A 25,900-nucleotide genomic window follows, 5' to 3' on the forward strand; every position below is an offset into this window, starting at 1 on the left:
TTGTTGTTGAAAATGGCGGCGATCGAAATGGTGCAGATGTTGATCGAAGCAGCTGAGTACCTTGAACGCAGAGAAAGAGGTAGAGTATTTGAAGGATATATTATTATGCTTTGTATATTTTGGGCCAAATGATTGGTGAGCTTCCCTGCTCCGATTTCATGGCACCCCTCATTCATCAATCCGCCTTTTACCCTAATAATATCATGTTAATGATCATAACACTGACAAAGAGGGACTAATAAGCCTTATTATTATTTGCTTTCCTTTTTTGGGTTGAGGAACTGTAAGTTGGCACCACTGGGGAAAATGCAGGGTAAAGCTGATCATGTTGGCATATTTGCATGCAAGCAGAAATTAGCATGTTTGGAGAAAGACGTGCATATTTGCCATAATTCATACAGCTTTGAGTCCTTGCAAGCCGTGTTAGATTATATCATGAGCCTGCCTGTCCCCCTCCCATCCCCTCTGTTGTGGTTTGGCTGGATGGGGTTTACTCCAGTTCAGATGACATCATTGGTTAAAGAGAAGAAAATAATCATTTTATTTGGTTGTCATAAGCTATTTCGCCGAACAGGTGATCAAGGTAATACGTTGTTGCACACATAAAACACCTGTATTAGGTCTACAATAGGTCCCCTTCTCAGTTGTCATGGTCCTAATCGGTTTTGTTTGGACTGTGTATCCTTGCATGTGTTGGAGGATGAGTTACAGCAGTGTGACTAACTACATATTGCTGTTTGTTTGCAGAAGCTGAGCATGGCTATGCCTCCATGTTACCTTTCACCAGCAGCAAAGAAAGGGACAGCTTGAAAAGGAAAAATAAAAGCAAGAAAAACTCAAGTAGCAGGTACAGTCACATGACCTCATTCTTTGACTATACTACCCTGTGTTACCATAACCTGTGTTACCATAACCTGTGTTTCCATAACCTCTGTTACCATAACCTGTGTTTCCATAACCTGCAATCAGATTCAGCAGAACCTGGCAGCTTGTCAGACATTATGGGTTTGGTTCTAAAATGTACAACTGCTCATTCCCCCACATGACGCCGTTTCCCTAGTCATATAGCTTGGACGCGACATGCAAAACATGTCAGCAAGCAATGATATGAATGAAATATATGCAAATACCCAATCAAATCAATTAGACTCTGTGAAACCAATGATTCCAGTTCTCAGAGCCCGATTTGCATGTACAAAAATGTTTCATATTTGGAGCAAAGTTAATAATAATGCAGTAATAGATGCAATAAGAAATAATCCAGTGGGAGTTTTGAATACCTAGTGTAGCGGCATGCATTACATTTTCACACTGTGATTGAATAACTACAGTTTTCTCAAAACAATTGTTAAAAATCCAGCTATAATACAAAACCATGCTGTAGAGTATTCAGAGTTATAAGGTATCTAGTTGCTCTGGTCAGCACTGTTTGCAGAATCAAGGTGTGTATGTGTCTTGTGTGTTCCCTGTGCCGGGCCTATTTCTGCCCAGTGTTACAGACAAGGATTTGACAGAGGCAAGAAGCACTAGGGTTAGGGTCAGGTTGGGGTTAAGCCTAACCCTATATCAAACCAGATCAGGATCAATTAAAGGTGTCTGCAGAGGGCAGTCCCTCTTCTCCCGGAGGGACGACCTGTTGTCCTCTTGTCCCGTTGTTATCCAGATTACCACAGCCCCCTATCTAATCTGTGTCAGGATGTCTCTGTCTGTCTGTCTGGCCGCGGCCGGTAACTGTAGATAACTGACTATTAAAGCTGGACAGGGGTGAAGGAGGGGTTGTGCCTCTATTTATACCTTAGCCTGCGTTGTAATAGGAAACCTGATGTTATTCAAATATTTGGTTTGGCCTGTTAGGACGCTTCGTTCCCTGTACTTGACAGAGGCACAACTAGGCTGCACACACACACACACACACACAGATTTATTACCTCTTCCTCTTTTTTTTTATTTTTATCATAACATTGGAACTATACTGGCCAAACATATTCTGCATTCTTTAGGCCTAGTACCAGTCACATGAATGTAATTATTAACCACGTAGGCTGTACAGTAATCACTGTAAACGGAGTGTTTGCACCAGGATATGGCACCACCTCACACACACAACGCTTTGCCCTTTGACAGCCGTCCATTCCAACAACATACCATAAACCCGCCCTTCGATACACCCATTCCGCCGCTGTGGACCTGAGGCGGCTCCCATGATGTTGTTGACATCGAAGGCAGCTCGCATGATGTTGTCAAATCAGATTTCAGCTAAGCTTAATGTATGTGGCGTGCCACACGTCCCCCATGTCAGCGGGGATTGTGCACTGCTCCATGAGCTCTAACGCATGATCTTAATGGCATGGCAGGCACACATGCAATTCATTAGAGGGTTCCAAGGGGTAATCTGGTTGATTAAAAATAGTACCATGTTGACCTGGTCGTCCCCCGTCCCCCTCCCCGCTCTCTAGTATCATACAGGCTGACCGACCCGTTGGTTAGGGTGGAGTTGGACCTAAAAGGGCACATCATCAGGGGTGAACAGCCTCTCCAAAACCCCCTTTGTGAAATGTAGGGCAGGCGACCCGTTTACAATGTTAGTCTACGAGTGTCTGACTCTGCACTGGAAAAGCCCTCACCCCCCCCCAGCCCTCCAGTTCCTCTTGGTGTTGCTTCCCGACGGTGTGTGTGTGTGTGTGTGTGTGTGTGGGGAGAGAGTGGGAAGAGTCTCTGTGTTTCTGGTGTTTGTCGGTTGTAGTGGCTCCCCCTCCCCCCCCCCTCTCTCTCTCTCTCTCCCTGTTCCGCTCTCACTCTGTTGGCAGTCAGCGGAGCCCCCCCAGCTCCTTCATTAGAGTCCTCCTCCCCCATCTCTCTAGCACCACCCTCCCACTCTCTCACCCTCCCCTCTTCCTCTTCCTCACACACGCTCACACCCACTGAGTCCTCCCCCCACCGTCGACACACACACGCACAGCATGCTAGTATGGTGGTGCACTAGACTCTAGCCAAGATGATGTTGTTGTTGCCAATGCTATGTATGTCATGGTACATTATTGGGAGACAGTGTAAGTCTTGTCCCTTAACGTCACGGTTTGGCCTTCTCCCCTACCCGCCCCCCGCCTCTCCTGTCACAGTAGGTGTTCTGGACCTCTCTGGTTTCAGGTGAAAATCCCCCCTAGGGGTGTGTGTGTGTGAGAGGAGGGTGGGGTAGGCCTCATCCACACTCTGTATCTAGCCTAATATAGCCAACGACAGCACAGTTGTTTTGTTTCCTGACGGACGGCCCCCCTGCGTGACACCGGCCCTACAGTAGACCAGGTCTTGATTATGTGTCCCAGATAAGAGAAACGAGGCCTTTCAGACAGACAGACAGACAGATACGAGGCCTTTCAGACAGACAGACAGACAGATACGAGGCCTTTCAGACAGACAGACAGATACGAGGCCTTTCAGACAGACAGATACGAGGCCTTTCAGACAGACAGATACGAGGCCTTTCAGACAGACAGATACGAGGCCTTTCAGACAGACAGGTACGAGGCCTTTCAGACAGACAGGTACGAGGCCTTTCAGACAGACAGATACGAGGCCTTTCAGACAGACAGGTACGAGGCCTTTCAGACAGACAGATACGAGGCCTTTCAGACAGACAGATACGAGGCCTTTCAGACAGACAGGTACGAGGCCTTTCAGACAGACAGATACGAGGCCTTTCAGACAGACAGATACGAGGCCTTTCAGACAGACAGGTACATGGCCTTTCAGACAGACAGATACGAGGCCTTTCAGACAGACAGATACAAGGCCTTTCAGACAGACAGATACGAGGCCTTTCAGACAGACAGGTACGAGGCCTTTCAGACAGACAGATACGAGGCCTTTCAGACAGACAGGTACGAGGCCTTTCAGACAGACAGATACGAGGCCTTTCAGACAGACAGACAGGTATGAGGCCTTTCAGACAGACAGATACGAGGCCTTTCAGACAGACAGATACGAGGCCTTTCAGACAGACAGACAGATACGAGGCATTTCAGACAGACAGATACGAGGCATTTCAGACAGACAGACAGATACGAGGCATTTCAGACAGACAGATACAAGGCCTTTCAGACAGACAGACAGACAGACAGATACGAGGCCTTTCAAACAGACAGATACGAGGCCTTTCAGACAGACAGAGACAGACAGACAGATGCCTTACAGACAGACAGACAGATACATGGCCTTTCGGAGAGACATCTTCTTCGGCGTATGGGTAGTTGTTTTTCCTCTCCACTCCACCAGGCTCGGGGCCGAGGGGCTACCCTTTTACCACCCCGAGACCTGGTTGAGGGGCTCACCCGGGCTATATTTCTGGACACCCCTCCAGAAGCCACGTCATCGTCTCGTCATCTAATACCGACAGACCATGCATCCCGTTGGGTGGGTGGTACACCGGGCAATCCAGGATAATATGGTCTGCGGTTTGGTCCTCTGCGCCACACTCGCACGACGCATTTGGGGCCAAGCCCCATCTGTGCATTGATGAGCGGAAACGCCCGACGCCGGTCCGGAGACGATTGAGCCTCACCCAGGATAGCCTTGGCAAGTCCATCCCGAGGGGCTCAGCGCCGGCGACTGGGATGTGGTCGCGGAGTTTGGAGGTGTTAGCCTCCCACTCCGCGCGCCACATATAATCCGCCCATCCTGCCGCACTGATGTTGAGATCTCTGCATTGCTGCCTGAGATCCTGTGCGGCAGGCACAAATGGGTGTCTCGACTTGAGACGCCGGGAGGGCTCCGCTGTTATAGTGAGCCTATCATGGAGCAGATGGTTATTAAGCTCCGCGGCCCGGCAGGCGAGACGTGCTGTGGCTCCCATGCGGCGGAGGCCTGCGGGCTGGATGCCTGCTAGGATGGGAAGGTTGTCCACGGGGGTAGGACGCAGGCATCCTGTCACAATGCGCAAGGCTTCGTTTATAGGCGAGTCGATGAGGCGGGTGTGGGCACTGCGACACCATACTGGGGCGCAGTATTCACTAGTTGAATAAACGAGGGCTAGGGCTGCCGTGCGCAAGGTCCTTGCGCCGGCGCCCCAGCCCGAGCCAACCAGTCGCCTCATCAACGCCACACGAGCTGTTAACTTCTTGCGCAGTGACTCGAGGTGTCGGCGAAACGTGAGCGTCCTGTCCAATGTCACGCCGAGATAGATTGGCTCAGCGGAACATGGCAGGGGAGTTCCATCTAGGTGTACTCTAAGCTCACGTTTAGCCTCCCTGTTGTTAAGGTGGAAGGCAGCCGACACCGTCTTTGCCTCGCTAAGCTTCAATCTCCATTTCCGGAAGTATGCCACTAGTGTCTGCATGTCCTGGCTCAGAATCCCCTCCACAGACTGCCAATTTCCAGCAGAGTACACCACTGCGAGGTCGTCTGCGTAGGCGTACTTCCGCGAGAGTGTGTTGGGCAGGTCATAGGTATAGATATTATAGAGGAGGGGGGCCAGGACCGATCCCTGAGGGACGCCGTTCTTAAGGCGTCGAAGCCTGCTTAGCTGTCCGCGACCGGTGGTGAGGGTAAAGCTGCGGTTACGGATGAGCTCCATGATCATTCTGACCATGTGCCTGTCCGGCAGCAGGCGGAGAGACAGACAGACAGATATGAAGCCTTTCAGACAGACAGACAGATATGAGGCCTTTCAGACAAACAGATACAAGGTCTTTCAGACAGACAGACAGATACGAGGCCTTTCAGACAGACAGATACGAGGCCTTTCAGACAGACAGATACGAGGCCTTTCAGACAGACAGATACGAGGCATTTCAGACAGACAGACAGATACGAGGCCTTTCAGACAGACAGATACGAGGCCTTTCAGACAGACAGATACAAGGCCTTTAAGACAGACAGACAGATACGAGGCCTTTCAGACAGACAGGTACGAGGCCTTTCAGACAGACAGATACGAGGCCTTTCAGACAGACAGATACGAGGCCTTTCAGACAGACAGATACAAGGCCTTTAAGACAGACAGACAGATATGAGGTCTTACAGACAGACAGATACGAGGCCTTTCAGACAGACAGGTACGAGGCCTTTCAGACAGACAGACAGGTATGAGGCCTTTCAGGCAGACAAACAGATACGAGGCATTTCAGACAGACAGATACGAGGCATTTCAGACAGACAGACAGATACGAGGCATTTCAGACAGACAGATACAAGGCCTTTCAGACAGACAGAGACAGACAGACAGATGCCTTACAGACAGACAGACAGATACATGGCCTTTCAGACAGACAGGTACGAGGCCTTTCAGACAGACAGATACGAGGCCTTTCAGACAGACAGATACAAGGCCTTTAAGACAGACAGACAGATATGAGGTCTTTCAGACAGACAGACAGGTACGAGGCCTTTCAGACAGACAGATACGAGGCCTTTCAGACAGACAGATACAAGGCCTTTCAGACAGACAGACAGATACGAGGCCTTTCAGACAGACAGGTACGAGGCCTTTCAGACAGACAGATACGAGGCCTTTCAGACAGACAGGTACGAGGCCTTTCAGGCAGACAAACAGGTACGAGGCCTGACAGACAGACAGATACGAGGCCTTTCAGACAGACAGATACGAGGCCTTTCTGACAAAGAGACAGATACGAGGTCTTTCAGACAGACAGGTACGAGGCCTTTCAGACAGACAGGTACGAGGCCTTTCAGACAGACAGGTACGAGGCCTTTCAGACAGACAGGTACGAGACCTTTCAGACAGACAGATACGAGGCCTTTCAGACAGACAGGTACGAGGCCTTTCAGACAGACAGACAGATACGAGGCCTTTCAGACAGACAGATACAAGGCCTTTCAGACAGACAGACAGATACGAGGCCTTTCAGACAGACAGACAGATAGACAGATACGAGGCCTTTCAGACAGACAGATACGAGGCCTTTCAGACAGACAGACAGATATGAGGCCTTTCAGACAGACAGACAGATACGAGGCTTTTCAGACAGACAGATACGAGGCCTTTCAGACAGACAGACAGATATGAGGCCTTTCAGACAGACAGACAGATATGAGGCCTTACAGACAGACAGACACACAGACAGATATGAGGCCTTTCAGACAGACAGATACGAGGCCTTTCAGACAGACAGGTACGAGGCCTTTCAGACAGACAGATAGACAGATACGAGGCCTTTCTTCAGACAGACAGACAGAGCTCCTGGTGTGTGCAGCGGGTCGGCGCGTGGCCTCAGCATGTAAAGCAGCACGTAGAAGATAGACAGACAGACAGACAGATAGGTAGAGGGGAGGGGGGGGGCTGTCCTGTACTGTACAATAACACCCCTGGGGAGTGGTGGGGGGGGGGTGGGGTTGGCTGGTTGGTTATGTCACCCAGGCCATCCCCCCCCCCCCCGCTGGAGGAATGTGTCAAGCTCAGAGAGGTATGGTCCAAGACGAGACCACACTCCCCCCCCCTCCCCCCTCGCATTTCGTGCCCGCTGCCATATGGGAAACGGGGTTACACTCGCCTGTTGCGTGCGTCTACAGTAACCAGAGTCAGCTGTGGGAGTCAAAAGTCAGGGCTTTTAGGTTGGGGGGGGGGGGGGGGGGGGCTTCGTAGCCTAGCATAGTTTTTTTGCAGTGTTTGTTTTAGATGTGGGAGTGGAGGGCCGAAGGGTGTGTGTGCGTGTGGCGTCGTGCGTGTTTGATTTCTCCGAGGGGGTCCGGAGGCCGGGGGGGGGGGGGGGGGGGGCGGGCGATGACAGCGGTCGGACTGCGGAGCGCAAGGGGTGTGTGGGGTATTCTGGGACTGGAGGTCAGCCTGGAGGTTGGGGGGGGGGGGTCAGGTGGATAGGGGAGGGAGGGAGGGAGGGAGGGAGGGAGCTTACAGCTCAGCTCTTCTCCTGACCTTCTCCTCTCACCCCTTTCCACGCAGACCTGCAGATTCATTCCTAAAAGGAGAAATTACCGCCTTGGGTGGGTGTTTGTGTGTGTATGTGGTGGTGGTGTGTGTAGGTGGTGGGTGTGTGTATGTGGTGGTGTGTGTGTGTGTGTGTATGTGGTGGTGGTGGTGGTGTGTGTATGTGGTGGTGTGTGGGGGGGGGGGCGGTTGTGTGTGTATGTGGTGATGGTGGTGTGTGTGGTGGTGGTGGTGTGTGTGTGAGGTGGTGGTGCAGTGTTTCCCCTAGGTTTGCTGCCTTGGGGGGGTGGCATGGACCATGGCATGGACCCCCCCCCCCCAGGGGGTAAGACCCTGCGACATACCAGCGTCATGTCCAGCAGGGAGTGTACTAACTTGTACATTAAGCCGCCTCACGCTACGGAAACAGGAGATAGGCTCCTGCCCTATGGGCCATTAGGCTCGAGAACCATCGGTTCTCAAGGCTACTTACTTATGTGGTCTTGACTACCTGTCCACTTTCTCACCTGGTTCTTGCGCTCTCTCTCTCTGGTGCACCATCCTGCTCTCTATCCTCCTCTCTCCCTCTTTTGCTGTCAACCAAAAGGCAAACATAACAACCAGAGTATTTATAATCTAATAAGAGGTATAAATTGATCCATATCATAACATGATTATAATTGAATATTGGATTGCTATAAAAAACAGACATTTCCAATGCTTCAATCCACTGTCCATGTACTGTAAATATGCCAATTCTAGCAGAATAAGAAAGATAGTATATCTACTTTAAGTAAAATAATAAAGTGCATCCAGTTAGCTCTTTAGCTGGCATGTGTAGCAGACTAGCTCATCTAATCACCTCTGAGCTAGCTAGTTAGCTTGCTAGTTCTTTGACACTATTTTACATACCATGGAACTATAATCAGACACTTTCTAGTCACAATAATAACGACCAATTTGAACCAACTTGCTCTGTTATATTTGCTAACGTTTCAACTTGCTTACTTTCCATCTGCAGACATCTCACCCTGCAAAAAGTCTCTCGCGTCGCGCGCACACTCGCGCACAATCTTGTACGCGAGTGTGCGAGTGTGTCCAGCGCGAAGCGAAGTGTGGAGATAGGTTTGGCTATGCGAGACTACTGGCGGATTAACGTTACCAACGAGCCCATGGGCTTGCCACTCACCAGATTCGGGTTGGGTTTTTAAAAAAGCGGATATTTTAGCCTACTTGTCAGATGTTTGGTGTCTACGTCCGTAATAATTCCTCTTTCTTGGGGGGGCGGGGGGTTCCGTTGGGGGGGCGGCCCGGCCCGCGTGTGTGTGGGGGGGCGGTTGTGTGTGTGTGTGTGTGTGGTGGTGGTGGTGTATGTGGTGGTGGTTTGTGTGGTGGTGGTGGTGTGTGTGGTGGTGGTGGTGTGTGTGTGAGGTGGGGGTGGTGGTGGTGTATGGGGTGGTGGTGGTGTGTGTGTGTGTGTATGTGGTGGTGGTGGTGTGTGTGTGTGTGGTGGTGTATGTGGTGGTGGTGGTGTGTGTATGTGGTGGTGGTGTGTGTGTGTGGTGGTGGTGGTGTGTGTGTGTGTGGTGGTGTATGTGTGTGTGTATGTGGTGGTGGTGTGTGTGTGTGAGGGGTAGGGTTGGGTATCGTTTGGGTTTTATCCGGTACCGGTACCTAACCAATACTTTAAAAACGGTACCGGTACCGAAACGGTACTTAATTCGGTACTTTTGATTTTTAAAAACGACATGTATATATAATAATAACACGGTCGACAACATTAAACAGCTTTTCACTTTTTTATTGCTGAGGCACAATATATATTAGTTAAATATACACTCAAATTAAAATAAATGAAAATAAAACTCCTGCTGACTGAGGCACAATATACATATATATAATATTACAGTTAAATATACACTCAAATTAAAATAAATAAAAATAAAACTGCCACCTCAGCAATTATTTTGCAAAAAGATCAGCATATTTGCGTTCTCTGGCAAAATACGACACCTCTCTTGACTATGACTAGTCTATGACTAGTAGCATAGAACCGAATCTGCTCTCCCTGAAGATGCCTCCGTCACTTTCCCGTCCGTATCCCCCGACATCCACCATGGTAAACCGATATCTGGCGTCGCAGGGAGCCATCAGGACAATGGAGTGGGCATCCTTGTAGTTGAAGTAGTCGCTGCCGGCGTGCGGCGGTGCCTTGATGTTCACGTGTTTTCCATCTACGCTGCCGACACAGTTCGGAAAGTTCCACGGTCTACTATGACTTTATCCCATGCGTTGCCAGGTGTTTCATCAAGTTAGATGTGTTCCCTGCTTTATACGCGAATGATTGTAAGCATTTTGAGCACTTCGCGTTGTTTTCATCGAGTCGGGTGAAATGCAGCCACACTTTAGAACGCTTCATTATTAGGGCCTTCGGCATTCTCGGTGACCTCGTAGCTAGGCTAGCTAGCGAAATTCGATAATATGATTATGATGATGATGATGATAATAATAATAATAATAATAATACAATTCAGATAATATAATAATTTAGTATAAATTCACTAACTATATTACTACACTTACTATAAACTCACTCTTCTTAACTCGTAACACAACTGCTCAGCTCACTACCACGGCACGCACTGATTGGAAATTTAACAGGCGATGTCACGTCACGACTCACGTGTGGTTGACTGTTGCATGACAAAAAATAGAAAAGTACCGAAATGAGGTACCGAAATCTCCTTTGCAATTCGGTACGGTAAATACCGAATGTAAAGTAACCGGTACCTAACCGGTACCTACCTACCGATTTTCGGTACCCAACCCTAGTGAGGGGGTGGGCGGTTGTGTGTGTATGTGGTGGTGTGTGTGTGTGTGTGTGGTGGTGGTGGTGGTGGTGTGTGTGTGTGTGTGTGTGTGGTGGTGGTGGTGGTGGTGGTGGTGTGTGTGTGTGTGTGTGTGTGTGTGTGTTGGTGGTGGTGGTGGTGGTGGTGGTGGTGGTGGTGTGTGTGTGTGTGTGGGGGGTGGGGCTAGTTGGAGGATGATGAAGTGTACCCTGCAGTGCAGGAGGGCGGGGGGGCCACCAGTCTGTCTCTGCCTGACCTGACCAGGCAGGATTTGTGTTCCACACACAGTTGAACCTAACCTCTGTACCTCCACACACCCGCTCTCTATCTCTACCTCCCTCTCTCCCTGCTCCCTCTACCTCCCTCTCTCTCTCTCTCTCTCCCCCCCCCCTCCCCCTCCCCCTGGCTGTCACCCTCTCTCTCCCTCTCTCTCTCTCTCTCCCTCCCCCCCTCTCTCTCTCTTTCTCTCTCTCTCAGCCTGGCTGCTATGGCATGATGGTCAGGGCCGATCCTCCCTGCTGTTTCTAGTTACTGTTGCTAAGTTTACCCTCTGTGTGTGTGTGTGTGTGTTTCTGTGTGTGTGTGTGTGTGTGTGTGTGTGTGTGTGCGCACACGCGATGCGTGGGTCCATACTCAAAATTCACTAGCTTTCCCTTCCTCAAAACAACCCCTCGGGGGTTCAGAATATCTCTGGCTGCTTTTTTATTTTTTTGCTGCCGAATCTCATTTTAGCCGCGCTGCTCATAAACTCCCACACAACAACTCTCCTCCTCCTCCTCCTCCTCCTCCTCCTCCTCTGCAATATGGCTCTGCAGAGAGAATGGCAAACAAGAGAGCAGGGAATCTCTCATCCACTCACACACACACTCAACGTGATCTACTGTCTGTGTTCCACCTAGGGAGGGTACATTTACATTTTAACCATTTTAGCTAGACGCTTTTATCCAAAGTGACTTACAATTACAGATTACAGGGACGGTCTCCCTGGAGTAACTTAGGGGCTAAGTGCCTTACTCCAGGGCACACTAGTGGTGGTGTTCCCTGGTGGTGTTTGAACTCATGACCCTCTGGTCACCAGTCCACTAGGCCACCACCACCACCACCGTGATAGATGGCTTTCTAACCTCTTTGTCCTCTCTCTCTGTCCACAGGTCAACGCACAATGAGATGGAGAAGAACAGGTAGGTTCCACTCTTCATCACTGTCTGTCTGTCTGTCTGTCTGTCTGTCTCTCTGACTGCCTGTCTGTCTCTCTGTCTGCCTGTCTGTCTGTCTCTATAAATGGACTGACTTAGCGCCTTATTCAAAGCGCTTTACAACGGCCTCTCATTCACCTATATTCATACACACATTCACACACCAATGGCAGCTAGAAGCTACCATGCAAGGCGCCGGCCGGCCCGCTCACTGGGAGCGATTTGGAGTTCAGTGTCTTGCCCCAAGGACACATCGACATGTGGCCAGCCGGGGCTCGAACCGCCGACCTTGCGACCATTAGACGCCGGCTCTACCTCCTGCGCCACAGCCGCCCCGTCTATATGTCTGTCTGTCCTCCTCACTGGCATACCACATTGTAGGTGTAGCCCAACAAGAGGTGCTCAATGACCAGCACACACATGGCTGAGGAGCTTCCCCTCCCTCTACTAGATCAGTGGGACCCGTGGTTAGCTGGTGATGCTGCTGAACAGAGCTCCTATCCCTGGGCTATGTGTGGGTCGGCTCTGGTCTGGTGACTGTGGTCCTCTCTGGTCTCTGTCTGGTGACTATGGTCCTCTCTGGTCTCTGTCTGATGACTATGGTCCTCTCTGGTCTCTCTGGTGACTATGGTACTCTCTGGTCTCTGTCTGGTGACTATGGTCCTCTCTGGTCTCTGTCTGATGACTATGGTCCTCTCTGGTCTCTCTGGTGACTATGGTACTCTCTGGTCTCTGTCTGGTGACTATGGTCCTCTCTGGTCTCTCTGGTCTCTCTGGTCTCTGGTGTTCCGCTTGAGCCGGAGCTAATGGCTCAGTGCACCGCCAGGGACGGCATGAATATTGCATCTGCGAGCGGGGGTGTGAGTGTGTGTGTGGGTGGGTGTGTGAGTGTGTCACACTGGATAAAGTCAGCCACCAGTGGGCAGGAGGGGAGCGGAGGGCTACAAATGATCAACAATGAACCAGGGTTTCCGTTCGAAAAAATTGGTGCCGGTCAACGTGTCCGGGAAGATTTCAATGTGTCGGACAAACGGGAGAAATTCCGGTCATCATATTAAAATATAATATAGGTGTTTGTCGCGGTGATTAGCTGTTGTGTAGCCTATATATGCCATTTAATATCTATTTCTCATCCGATACGATTAGATGCGAACTATATAATAATATAGGCTTTCATGATTCACATGCGCTACTATGGCATATGTCCAGGGCTGCACGCGCGCCACACTGGGCAGCCTAGTCACCTTTGCTACTTTGAATTATGACTGTAGGCTCCTTTAAGATGTTTATTTAAATTGCATTAATGGGATTTGAGGATGTAATTGGTAATTTTAAGTATGCCTAGTTTAGCTTTTGATGGCTATTTGAACGGACTGCATCGATCGATCAATGAACGGACTCCACATTACGTTAACTGAAGTGTTAAATAGTTTCACGACAGTAATGTAAGTTTTCTATATTCTCTTTCCAGTTTTACCCTTTTTATCAATAAAACAACGTCATTTCTATAACCACGTCTCGCTGATTGGGAAGGCATTAAGTCTAGCTGCCTGTCAAATCATACTTAGTCTTACTCGGACTCGGGAGTATGAGAATGAGGAGGATGTATCGGGGGGATACACACCCGTGGACTATTTCACCTTAGTGGCACAAATTAAACTCTAACAGATAGACTAAAATGATGGACACCGACTGAATAACTGAGTGGGGGGAAGACTGGTCTCAAATGTGGAACAATTATAACATTTAATACATAAAGATAAAACATACACAAATATATAACATTGATATCCCTAAACTCAAATGTAGTGTGGTATTGTCAACCTAATCTAATCAATCCTAATCTAATGGTACCAGTAGCCCAGGTTGTCGATAGTAGCGCACGTGGAGATGGCTGAATGTAGAGGAGGAAAGTTCAATGGAAACTCCCGGAGTAGAAGAGGTAGCCAGGGGGGTGTTGTACTCTGAATCTCCCGACTCAGGGCTGGAACGGGCACGGCAGGCTCAATCAATGAAAGGGGTTGAGATAGCTAGCGTCCTTTACTAGCCGCATCTCACGGCCCTCGGTGGTCATTCACTGTGCTCTAGCACATCCAAAACACGCAGAACAATAACCTTGACTCCGGTCACGGCAGTGGTTTTATTTAGACTAGATCAAACTAAATTAACTGACGAATTTCTCCCTCACAACTACTCCCGAAAGGTACCTTCACTCTCCGCAAACTACTCGCGCCGTTGAGAGACAGGGTTGCCAGATGGGGCGGGTTACCGCCGAATGGGCTACTGGGTTTAGCGGTTATTTAGCGGACTAGTTAGGCTGTAAATTGTCAATCCCATCTGGCAACCCTGCCGCTGTTTGTTCATCGCGTAGGCTAGTCTACACATTAATAATAAATAAAATAAATATATATTCATCTTTTTTAATGTAGAAGGAATCAGAATGTGACAAATTCATTTGAGCAAATTGTATTCAAATTGTGCTTAGAGGGAATTATTTACATTATGACCGAAGAGGTTTAAATATGTCGGTCTTCAACAGATTTTACCGGACAAAGACCGGTAATTACCGGTTAACGGAAACCCAGCAATGAACCCGAGCACAGAACTGGTTCCACACTTAACATGCCACACATGCCTACCGCAGGGCTCCTTCTACTCTCTGTCACGCTGTGTGTGTGTGTGTGTGTGTGTGTGTGTGTGTGACACACGCAACACACACCCAAGCACACACCTGCCATTGTCACAGCAGAAGTCCAGACATGGAAGGTGGGTCTGTGTAACTCACATCTCACCTATGCATGCAAACTCTCCTCCTTGACGGTCAGGGCTGTTACACAGAGGGGGGGGGGTCAAAAGTTATGAGGAGTAGAAGCATGAGTCACCTGACTGGAGAGAGCCAGGGCCTTGTGTGACTCAGTAGGGAGAGCACGGCGCCTGCAACGCTCCAGTCGTGGGCTCACTTCCAAACCCAGAAGAAAGAGATAATAAGGCATGCACTCACTGTACTGTGGGAGTCGCTCCATCTGAACAGCAGAGAGACGTCTCCCACTTCAATGACCACCACCGACACGAGATCACAAACTATCTCTCTTTTTTCTTTTTCTTTTTTTTCCCATTTCATAGTGAAAATCGGAAACAAATTTCCGATTCCAATTTTTTTCACTGTGAAATAATAATACCAAAAAAAGATTTAACGTTTGTTCTTTCTTCTTCTTCTTCTTCGAGTGGTTATGGTCAGGAGTGATCCTGGTCAGGAGTGGTCATGGTCAGGAGTGATCATGGTCATGGTCAGGAGTGGTCATGGTCAGGAGTGGTCATGGTCATGGTCAGGAGTGGTCATGGTCCGGAGTGGTCATGGTCAGGAGTGGTCATGGTCATGAGTGGTCATGGTCAGGAGTGGTCATGGTCATGGTCAGGAGTGGTCATGGTCAGGAGTGGTCATGGTCATGGTCAGGAGTGGTCATGGTCAGGAGTGGTCATGGTCAGGAGTGGTCATGGTCAGGAGTGGTCATGGTCCGGAGTGGTCATGGTCAGGAGTGGTCATGGTCAGGAGTGGTCATGGTCATGGTCAGGAGTGGTCATGGTCCGGAGTGGTCATGGTCAGGAGTGGTCATGGTCAGGAGTGGTCATGGTCATGGTCAGGAGTGGTCATGGTCCGGAGTGGTCATGGTCAGGAGTGGTCATGGTCAGGAGTGGTCATGGTCATGGTCAGGAGTGGTCATGGTCAGGAGTGGTCATGGTCATGGTCAGGAGTGGTCATGGTCAGGAGTGGTCATGGTCATGGTCAGGAGTGGTCATGGTCATGGTCAGGAGTGGTCATGGTCAGGCAGGAATGGAGTCGGTTGGAAGTGTCCAACGGTCATGCAGGACTTTCAGGAGTTCCCTCAATCCAATTTAGCCTTACTGCACTACTGCAGTTTACAAATACCTGGCAAGCAAATGTACACATGCCATATTTTTGCACATTGCACATACCTCCTTTGATATAGCCTCTATTTATACATCTGTACATACCATACTGTAAGTATCTACCTTATGTGTACATATCTACCTTATCTATATCTACCTTAACTGTATAGCTACCTTAACTGTACATAGCTACCTTAACTGTACATAGCTACCTTAACTGTACATGTCTACCTTAACTGTACATGGCTACCATAACTGTACATATCTACCTTAACTGTACATATCTACCACTGTACATAGCTACCACTGTACATATCTACCTTAACTGTACATAGCTACCTTAACTGTACATATCTACCTTAACTGTACATATCTACCTTAACTGTATATAGCTACCTTAACTGTACATAGCTACCTTAACTGTACATAGCTACCTTAACTGTACATATCTACCTTAACGGTACATATCTACCTTAACTGTACATATCTACCGTAACTGTACATATCTACCTTAACTGTACATAGCTACCTTAACTGTACATAGCTACCGTAACTGTACATATCTACCTTAACTGTACATAGCTACCGCTGTACATATCTACCTTAACTGTACATATCTACCTTAACTGTACATATCTACCACTGTACATAGGTACCTTAACTGTACATATCTACCTTAACTGTACATAGCTACCTTAACTGTACATAGCTACCTTAACTGTACATAGCTACCTTAACTGTACATATCTACCTTAACTGTACATAGCTACCATAACTGTACATATCTACCTTAACTGTACATAGCTACCACTGTACATAGCTACCACTGTACATATCTACCTTAACTGTACATATCTACCTTAACTGTACATATCTACCTTAACTGTATATAGCTACAGTACCTTAACTGTACATATCTACCTTAACTGTACATAGATACCTTAACTGTACATAGCTACCTTAACTGTACATATCTACCTTAACTGTACATAGCTACCTTAACTGTACATATCTACCACTGTACATAGCTACCGCTGTACATATCTACCTTAACTGTACATATCTACCTTAACTGTACATATCTACCACTGTACATAGCTACCTTAACTGTACATAGCTACCTTAACTGTACATATCTACCTTAACTGTACATAGCTACCTTAACTGTACATATCTACCTTAACTGTACATAGCTACCTTAACTGTACATAGCTACCTTAACTGTACATATCTACCTTAACTGTACATAGCTACCTTAACTGTACATAGCTACCTTAACTGTACATATCTACCTTAACTGTACATAGCTACCTTAACTGTACATAGCTACCTTAACTGTACATAGCTACCTTAACTGTACATATCTACCTTAACTGTACATAGCTCATAACTGTATATACCTCTAAACTACCATACTTGCCATACTGTACCTATCACTATCATGTTTTATATCATGCTTTATATCACCATTTGCACTTCTGGTTAGATGCTAATCTGCATTTCTGGGGCGGCTGTGGCGCAGGAAGTAGAGCCGTCGTCTAATGATTGTAAGATCGGCGGTTCGAACCCCGGCTGACCACATGTCAAAGTGTCCTTGGGCAAGACACTGAACACCAAATTGCTCCCAATGAGCGGGCCGGCGTCTTGCATGGTAGCTTGCCGCCATTGCGGTGTGAATGTGTGTGTGAATGGGTGAATGAGAGGCCGTTGTAAAGCGCTTTGGAATAAGGCGCTATATAAGTCAGTCCATTTACCATTTATTTTACCATTTGGTTGTCTGGTACTTGTACTCTGCAACGACAATAAAGTTGTCTAATCTAATCTGAGGGTGAACATACACAGACAGGATTCACAGAGCTGGTTGGGGGTGAGAGGGGGTAACCTTTCACTTGTGTTCTGAGCCTGCCTGGCCACACCTTAGCCTCTGTGTCATATACAGTAGCTCAGGGCACATACCACTTGACACCCACCCATCCACACACACACACACACACACACGCACTGTAACATGCGTGTGTGTCTGCCGTTGTTAATGTTTAACAAACATCACCCAGCGATCAAACCACCAGTCTGCCCCGGGGCTCTGTCACAGCACGTTGTGTAAGTCCAGCCTCCTGGCCAGGTCACACCCCGCCAGAGGTCAGCGCAGAGGGGGAAGAGAAAAACATGTGTGTGTGTGTGTGTGTGTGTGTGTGTGTGTGTGTGTGTGTGCGTGTGCACGTGTGCACGCCGGAGGCGACCTGGGAGTGCGCATGTGTGATCCACTTTGGGCCTCTCGATGCCACGGCCACAGACAAACGGGTCTCTCTGCTCTCCCTTAGGTGGGTTGAGTAGAGAACGGCCTTTAGTCACACACACACCCACACACATACACACGTGTTGGTTTCCAGTGTGAAAAGCAGTGCTCTGATGCTCATGTCCATTGGGGATTAGTCACTCTTAACACTGAACACGTACAGAGTAGCTGGGTGTACCTTCTCATACTGGAGACATTCCGCATGATCGCTTTTAATTGGAGTTCCCCTACACACACACACACACACACACACACACACACACACACACACACACACACACACACACACACACACAGATTGCCTTGAGCACACACCCAATCAAAAGTTACGACTGTTTTTTCTCCTCCTGAATTGTTGATATTCCAGGGGGGTATTTGAATGTTTCATCTCATAATTGTACTGACTGTACAGAGCCCTCCACAATTATTGCCACTCCTGGTAAAGAGGAGTAAAAATTTGTTCTATAAAAAAATCCTTTTGATGAATTATCTTAATGTCACTGAGAAAAATTAGAAACATCCAACCTTTAATTGACGTAAATGTATTCAGAGAAAAAGAAAGAAACCTGTCGTCAAGAAATTATTATTTCTAACAAAACCGCATGTGCCACAGTTATTGGGCACAAAATGTAACTGAAGCATTTTCCATTTATATTTAACTTTTTAAAAATTGATCAGAGTGTTTAGGTACTTTCGAACAGTAATCCATGACTTCCGGTTTCACAGGGGTATAAATATGAGGTGACACAGAGGCCATAATTCCCTTATTCATACATCAACATGGGAAAGATAAGAGAACACACTAATCAAATGAGGGAAAAAGTGTGTTGAGCTTCATAAGTCAGGGAATGGCTATAAAAGAAAATAGCTACACGCCTGAAAATGCCCATCGGGCAATATTTGAAAAGTTCAAAGCGACGGGAACTGCTACAAACTTCCCTGGAAGAGGACCCAAGTTTATTTTGCCCCCATGCACAGTGAGGAGGATTGGAAGAGAGGCCAAAAAATCCCCAAGGATCACTATTAAGTGAGGTTCCGTAATGTTTTTCCTCCCAAGGCCCTGGGAACCTTGTTAGGGTACATGGCATCATGAGCTCCCTGAAATACCAGGACATGCCAGGAACCTAAAACTGGGTCATCACTGGATCTTCTAGCAAGACAATGATCCAAAACATACGTCTAAATGAACACAATAATGGTTCACTGAACACAACCAAGCTTCTGCCCTGGCCATCTCAGTCCCCTGACCTCAACCTCATTGAAACCCTGTGGGCTGAGCTGAAGAGGAGAGTGCACAAGAGAGGACCTAGCACCCTGGACGATGTGGAGAGGTTCTGTAAAGAGGAACGGTCTCAGATCCCTTGCTCTGTGTTCTCCAGCCTTATTAGATGTTACAGGAGAAGACTCGGCGCTGTTGTATTGGCAAAGGGAGGTCGTACAAAGTATTAAATGCAGGGGTGCCAACAACGTGTGGCACACGTGGTTTTGTTAGAAAGAATGATTTCTTGATGACAGATTTTTTTTTCTCTGAATACATTTCAACTTAAATTAAAGGTTGGAATCTTTCTCTTTTTTTTTTAAAGTGACATCAAAATAATTGTAGGTCTATATACTATAGTCTATCTATTAGCGCTGCCCATAGCCCCCCCCCAAGCCCACCCAAGGTGTTGGTTCTAGCTCCGGGCCTGACACACACACACACACACACACACACACAGTGAAATAGTGAGGTTGCGACCCTCCGCCTGCGTGCCTGCCTGCCTGCAGCAGCCTACAGATGGAGGTGTGTTGTATAACAGGGGTCATGTGTGGTCACACACACCCACCACACCCCGCAGCTGCCAAGCCTGTCACCACACACACACACACACACACACACACACACACACACACACACACAACTGACACGGTTTGGTGCAGGTGCACGCAGTGACGTGTGAGTGTGTGTGTGTGTGTGTGTGTGTGTGTGTGTGTGTGTGTACTGTGTGTGTTTTATAGATGAAAGCGATCCATCAGAGGACCGCCGGTGGTAAAATGACTGCAGGGGAGTGACTGTCTGTCTGTCTGTCTGTCTGTCTGACTGTCTGTCTGTCTGTCTGCCGATGAAATGATGCATGTCTCTCTCTCTCTCTCTCCCCCTCCCTCCCTCCCTGCAGACGGGCACACTTACGGCTGTGTCTGGAGAGGTTGAAGTCCCTGGTGCCTCTGGGAGGAGACGCCAACCGCCACACCACCCTCAGCCTGCTGATGAAGGCCAAGGGACACATCAAGGTGGGGCTGGCTGGTGTGTGTGTGTGTGTGTGTGTGTGTGTGTGTGTGTGTGTGTGTGTGCGTGTGTGTGTGTGTGTGTGTGTGTGTTCAAGTTCAAGTTACATGGAGTCATGGACACCAGCCCTAAATGACCATAAAAACAAGCGCACACACTGACTTAACACAACCGACAGACCATGACCTGTTTATGGAGGAAACAGATCTACCGTGGCAGAGGAGTGACCCTGGGTCCTGGAAATAACCACACACGTATCACCAAACATGTTAGAACACGCTGGAAAAGACATGTCACATAGTGTCGCCCTGAATCTCAATACGTGTGGCCGTACAGGGAAGAGGGGCCGTGTGTGTGTGTGTGTGTGTGTGTGTGGGGGGGGGGGGGGCAGTGACTTGTGATGTGTGGCAGTGTTTATGATGGATGGCTTTGGTCCAGAGGTTGGTGGAGGAGGGCATCTTAGACCAGCTGTAGTACACGTGTGTGTGTGTGTGTGTGTGTGTGTGTGTGTGTGTGTGTGTGTGTGCGGTAGAGATTGAAAGAGAGCAAGCGGAGAGCCCAGCAACATCTTAGCCTATACGAGTAGTACACACACACACACACACACACACACTCTTGACCCTGACCCTCATTATTATTGTGTTTTGTATCTGAATGCTGCCAGTACTGCCAGTGTTGAGGAACCAAAACCTAAGAACTTGACTCTTGTGTAATCATACAGTGTGTAGGATTCTGACCCTGTATATATATGTGTGTGTGTGTGTGTGTGTGTGTGTGTGTGTTCGAGGTTGAAGGAGAGTGAGCGGAGAGCTCAGCACATATTACGGCTCCAACACACCAACGTCTTAACTCAGCAGCTCGTGTGCGTGTCTTCCATACAGACAGTGTTCTCTACTGCAGAGCTGCTACTGCCAGCCCTGTCTTTGTACATTGAGTTTAACCCCTCAGGGTTGCCAGATGTGATTGGCAATTTCCAGCCCAAACACAGACCAAAAACCAGCCCAGATCAGAAAATCGATTACCCGTAGACAAGCAGGCGTGGCCATGTGTTAGGTGGCTCCTCCCCCTGGATGACAGCCTGGGCGGAGGTTCTGAAAGCCGTCTTTGTCACCAACGTGCAGCGGCATTCGACCACCACAGTGAGCCGTTTCAGCTCTGCTCAACATCTGCGTTCGTAAATTCGCTCCGAGAGCGCCGGGGCGCACACTGACTGGGTTCAACCATCGTCATGGGAACCCGGCCAATCTGGCAACACTGTTGCAATACCCTCGTTGAGTGAGTGAGTGAGTGAGTGAGTGAGAGAGAGAGAGAGAGAGACACTTGTTTAGACTTGTTTAGACTTGTTTACACGGTTCTAATTTATTTCTATTTCTATTTAGAGAGAGACTGTAGTGGATGTTCTGTAGCGGGTAATATGCAACAGCAACAGATAATTTTCACGCACGGCACGCGGAAAAAAATAGGCGAGAGTCCGACTCTAGATGCCGTGCTGCGGCCACACACACACACACACACACGCCCTGTGTGGCTGCTTTAACCCGTTAACACAGGCGCCCAAATGAAACACACACACACACACTGCTGAGGTACAGGTCGGCGGTGTGGCCCGGGCTTTAGAGTATACAAGTACACACACACACACACTCACACACACACACTCTTGACCCTGTAGGATCGTGTGTGTGTGTGTGTGTGTGTGTGTGTTGTAAAGGTTGGAGGAGCGAGAGAGAGCCCAGCACACCTTAGTGTATACGAGTACTACACACACACACACACACACACACACACACGCACACACTCCTGACCCTGTGTGACCCCGTGTGACCCTGTGTGTGTGGTAGAGGTTGGAGGAGAGAGAGAGGAGAGCCCAGTACACCTTAGCGTATACGAGTACTACACACACACACACACACACACACACACACACACACACACACTCCTGGCCCTGTGTGACCCTGTGTGACCCTGTGTGACCCTGTGTGACCCTGTGTGTGTGGTAGAGGTTGGAGGAGAGTGAGAGGAGAGCCCAGCACACCCTGGACCAGCTGCAGCGGGAGCAGAGGCACCTGCAGAGGAGGCTGGAGCAGCTGGGGGTGGAGCGCACCCGCATGGACAGCACTGGCTCCACCTCCTCCTCAGACACCCCCGACTCTGACCAGGGTAGGCACACACACACACACACACACACACACACACACACACTCCACCTCCTCCTCCTCCGACACCCCCGACTCTGACCAGGGTAGGCTCACACACACACACACACACACACACACACCCCATCTCCTCCTCCGACACCCCCGACACTGACCAGGGTAGGCACACACACACACACACACACTCCACCTCCTCCTCCGACACCCCCGACTCTGACCCGGGTGAGGCTCACACACACACACACACACACACACACTCCACCGACACCCCCGACTCTGACCAGGTCGAGACTCACACACACACACACCAGGGTTTCCGTTAGAAAAATTTGCCGTCGGACATCGTGTCCGGGAAGAATTCGATTTACCGGACAAACGTGATATATTCCGGTCATCATATTAAAATATAATAAAAAAAATTTTTTTCAAAATCATATTTCTTTTTTTCAAATCTAATATAGCTGTTTGTCGCGGTGATTACTGTTGTGTAGCGGCCTATATATGCCATTTAATGTCTATTTCTCATCCGATACGATTAGATGCGAGCTATATAATATATAATAATATAACATGATTTGACGCATGCGCGCTATGCCATGCGTCAAATCCAGCGCTGAACGGGCGCCTCACTGGGAACTGAACAGACAGCATCGATCAATGAACGGACTCCACATTACGTTAACTGAAGTTTGTTAAATTGTTTGGGATTAATGTGAGTTTTCTATTTTCTCTTTCCAGTTTTACCCTTTTTTTTTTAAATCAATAAAACAACGTCATTTCTATAACCAGGTCTCGCTGGTTGGGAAGGCATTTCGTTTAGCTCGGGAGTATGACAATGGGGAGAACATAACTGTTTATTGAGAAACAATTGATAGGCAGTCTGGGATACGTATATAAAGAAATACCACAATGTCTAGATGTATAACATTTTATTGAACAGTAACAGTGCAAGCATGTAGGCTTCTGGCGTGACACGGCTAGCCTAATTTCCGTTCATATGCCTTTTATCAGATAAAATAAAATAGAATAAAACTCTTTGAAAATAAATAGGCTTTAAATTAACTTGCAATGCGTATAGGCTAATTTCCGTTCGATGTTACAGCCTAGGCTATGCCTTTTCTCAGATAGATAGGGGATAGCCCTGTAAGCTCATACGGGTCTGTATGTCGTCCTGAAGACCGGCTGTTAGATCATATCGCTGAAGTTTGTCTCCATCTTAGTGTAAATGTTGTCCGTTTTGTTTGTTATCCTTGTTATTGTGCGATAAAGTTAAAGCGCTCCGCTTCGGGACACCATTTTCAGCTGAGCACCAAACACACACACACACACACACACTCGTGTAACACTGCCCGAGAGAGAAGGACCCGCCCCCTTTAGTTAGCCTATAGCCTATAGGCTAACTAAAGGGGGCGGGTCCTTCTCTCTCGGGCAGTGTTCTGTGTGTGTGTTTGGTGCTCAGCTGAAAATGGTTAGAGGGAATTATTTTCACCGGACATTTATGTCCGACGAGTTTTCAACTTGTCGGACTTCCACTAATTTTACCGGACAAAGACCGGTAATTACCGGTTAACGGAAACCCTGACACACACGCAGAGAGAGACACGCAGAATGCACACACACACTCCACCTCCTCCTCCTCCGACACCCCCGACTCTGACCATGGTGAGGCTCACTCACACACATACACACACTTACACACACTTTCACACACACACACACACACACACACACACACACACACACAAGCAAGCAAGCACACCACACACGCACACACTCACACCACACACACACTCTCACACACACACACACACACAGCCCGAGGCTGTCAACACGCCGACGAGATACCCGTCTGAAGAGATAAGACTCGTAAGGTCGTGTGTGTGTGTGTGTCCACAGTACTAACGTGTGTGTGTGTGTGTGTGTGTGTGTGTGTGTGTGTGTGTGTGTGTATTACAGAGGAGGAGCTGGACGTGGACGTGGAGGGGCCTGACTACCTGCTGGGCGACCTGGAGTGGAGCACCACCAGCGGCGTGAGCGACAGTGACGAGCGGGGGGGGGGCAGCCCGCGGGGGGGCGAGGGCTACAGCGACGAGGGCTACTCCTCCGCCAGCCTGCGCCGCCTGGCCCAACAGGACCCCCAGGAGAAGAAGCCCCCCGGGCCCGGCAGCCTATAAGAGCACAGCTCCACCCCCCTCCCCCCCTCTGTCCTCCCGACCCCCCCTCTCTGTCCTCCTAACACCCCCGTTCAATCTCCAATCCCCCCTTGTCACACACCCACAGCCAGTCCCTGCCGATCAGACCCCCCCCACCTACACACACACACACACACACACACACACACCCAGCAGGACTGGCCCTGACCAAAACACCCGAAGACCCGAAGTCGAATGTCCAAGCTCAACCCCTCCCCCCCCCTATCCCTGAGACGTCCACTCACTCTGATATCTCTCAACCGTACCATCGTCAGCCCGGGAACAGAGGGTCATCGGTCTCCACGGGCGACGCCCGCGGTGATTCGGGAGACACACCCCAACACGACACTCCGCTCTTTCTTCTGTGTCCACCAGCCGACATTACCTACCTACCTACCTTCCCTCCCTCCCTCCCTCACTTCCTCTCTGCTGTCCTCTTCTGGTCCGGTCTTTAGAGGAAGCAGAGAGACTAGACTGTCGTTTATTCATGCTGTTGTCTCCTCCCACCCCCCCCCCCCTCCCCCCACCTCCGGTCTACAGATATGACTACAGCTAAGAGAATGTGATATCACACTAATATACACCCCACTGCCTCTTCTTTAGCATGGTCTCCACTGAGGAGGTCCATCTAAAGCACTCTTGAGATTCTCCCCCCTCACCCCCTCCCCCACACCCAAGAAGCTCTAGCCCCCTTATTTCTCCCGTTCGTCCAGAGAGACACACATGGGGGGCCCACCGTGTCACCCGGTCGCCCCCGGGTGACCAACCAGAGCGGTGGTATTTTTTGCACTTAGAGTATTAGAGAAAGGATCTCTGGTCTTTGGAGAAAGAGAGACGCTGCAGCTATCCTTAACAGTAGTCACGTGATCAGACCTAGTCCTTTTTTTTCTTTTTTTTTGTGAAGTCTTGAAAAGTTAAATCATCATCTACCTGCGTCGTCCACGCCCGCCCCCCAACCCCCCCCCCCCACCAATAGGACACTAAGTATGGCTGTGATGTCATCCTCGTCCAACAACCACTTTTAAACTGTTGTGATTGGCCCCCCCAGCAGTTGACGTCCCCTCCACCACCAGGCTTTGTGGGTAGTTCAGTTACCTTCAGGTTTATGGCTCTTATGAGAGCGTAGGACGTAGGAGAGTTTGTTCTGTTGCTGTACCCTG

General features: G+C 48.9%; 1 protein-coding gene across 1 annotated transcript; it reads left to right on the plus strand.

Moving 5' to 3' along the window:
* On the plus strand, window positions 1–24,722 carry mxd1 (MAX dimerization protein 1; the record flags this gene model as incomplete). The annotated part of the gene is made up of 6 exons (XM_080531561.1): window positions 1–79; window positions 748–847; window positions 11,877–11,906; window positions 20,283–20,397; window positions 22,393–22,552; window positions 24,505–24,722. The coding sequence occupies exons 1-6, from the start codon at window positions 13–15 to the stop codon at window positions 24,720–24,722; spliced, it is 690 nt and encodes a 229-aa protein (XP_080387687.1). The 5' UTR covers window positions 1–12.
* Window positions 24,723–25,900: the final 1,178 nt, after the last annotated feature.

The sequence above is a fragment of the Nansenia antarctica genome, assembly GCF_963989245.1.
Source record: "Nansenia antarctica genome assembly, chromosome: 5".
NCBI classification, from domain to species: Eukaryota; Metazoa; Chordata; class Actinopteri; order Argentiniformes; family Microstomatidae; genus Nansenia; species Nansenia antarctica.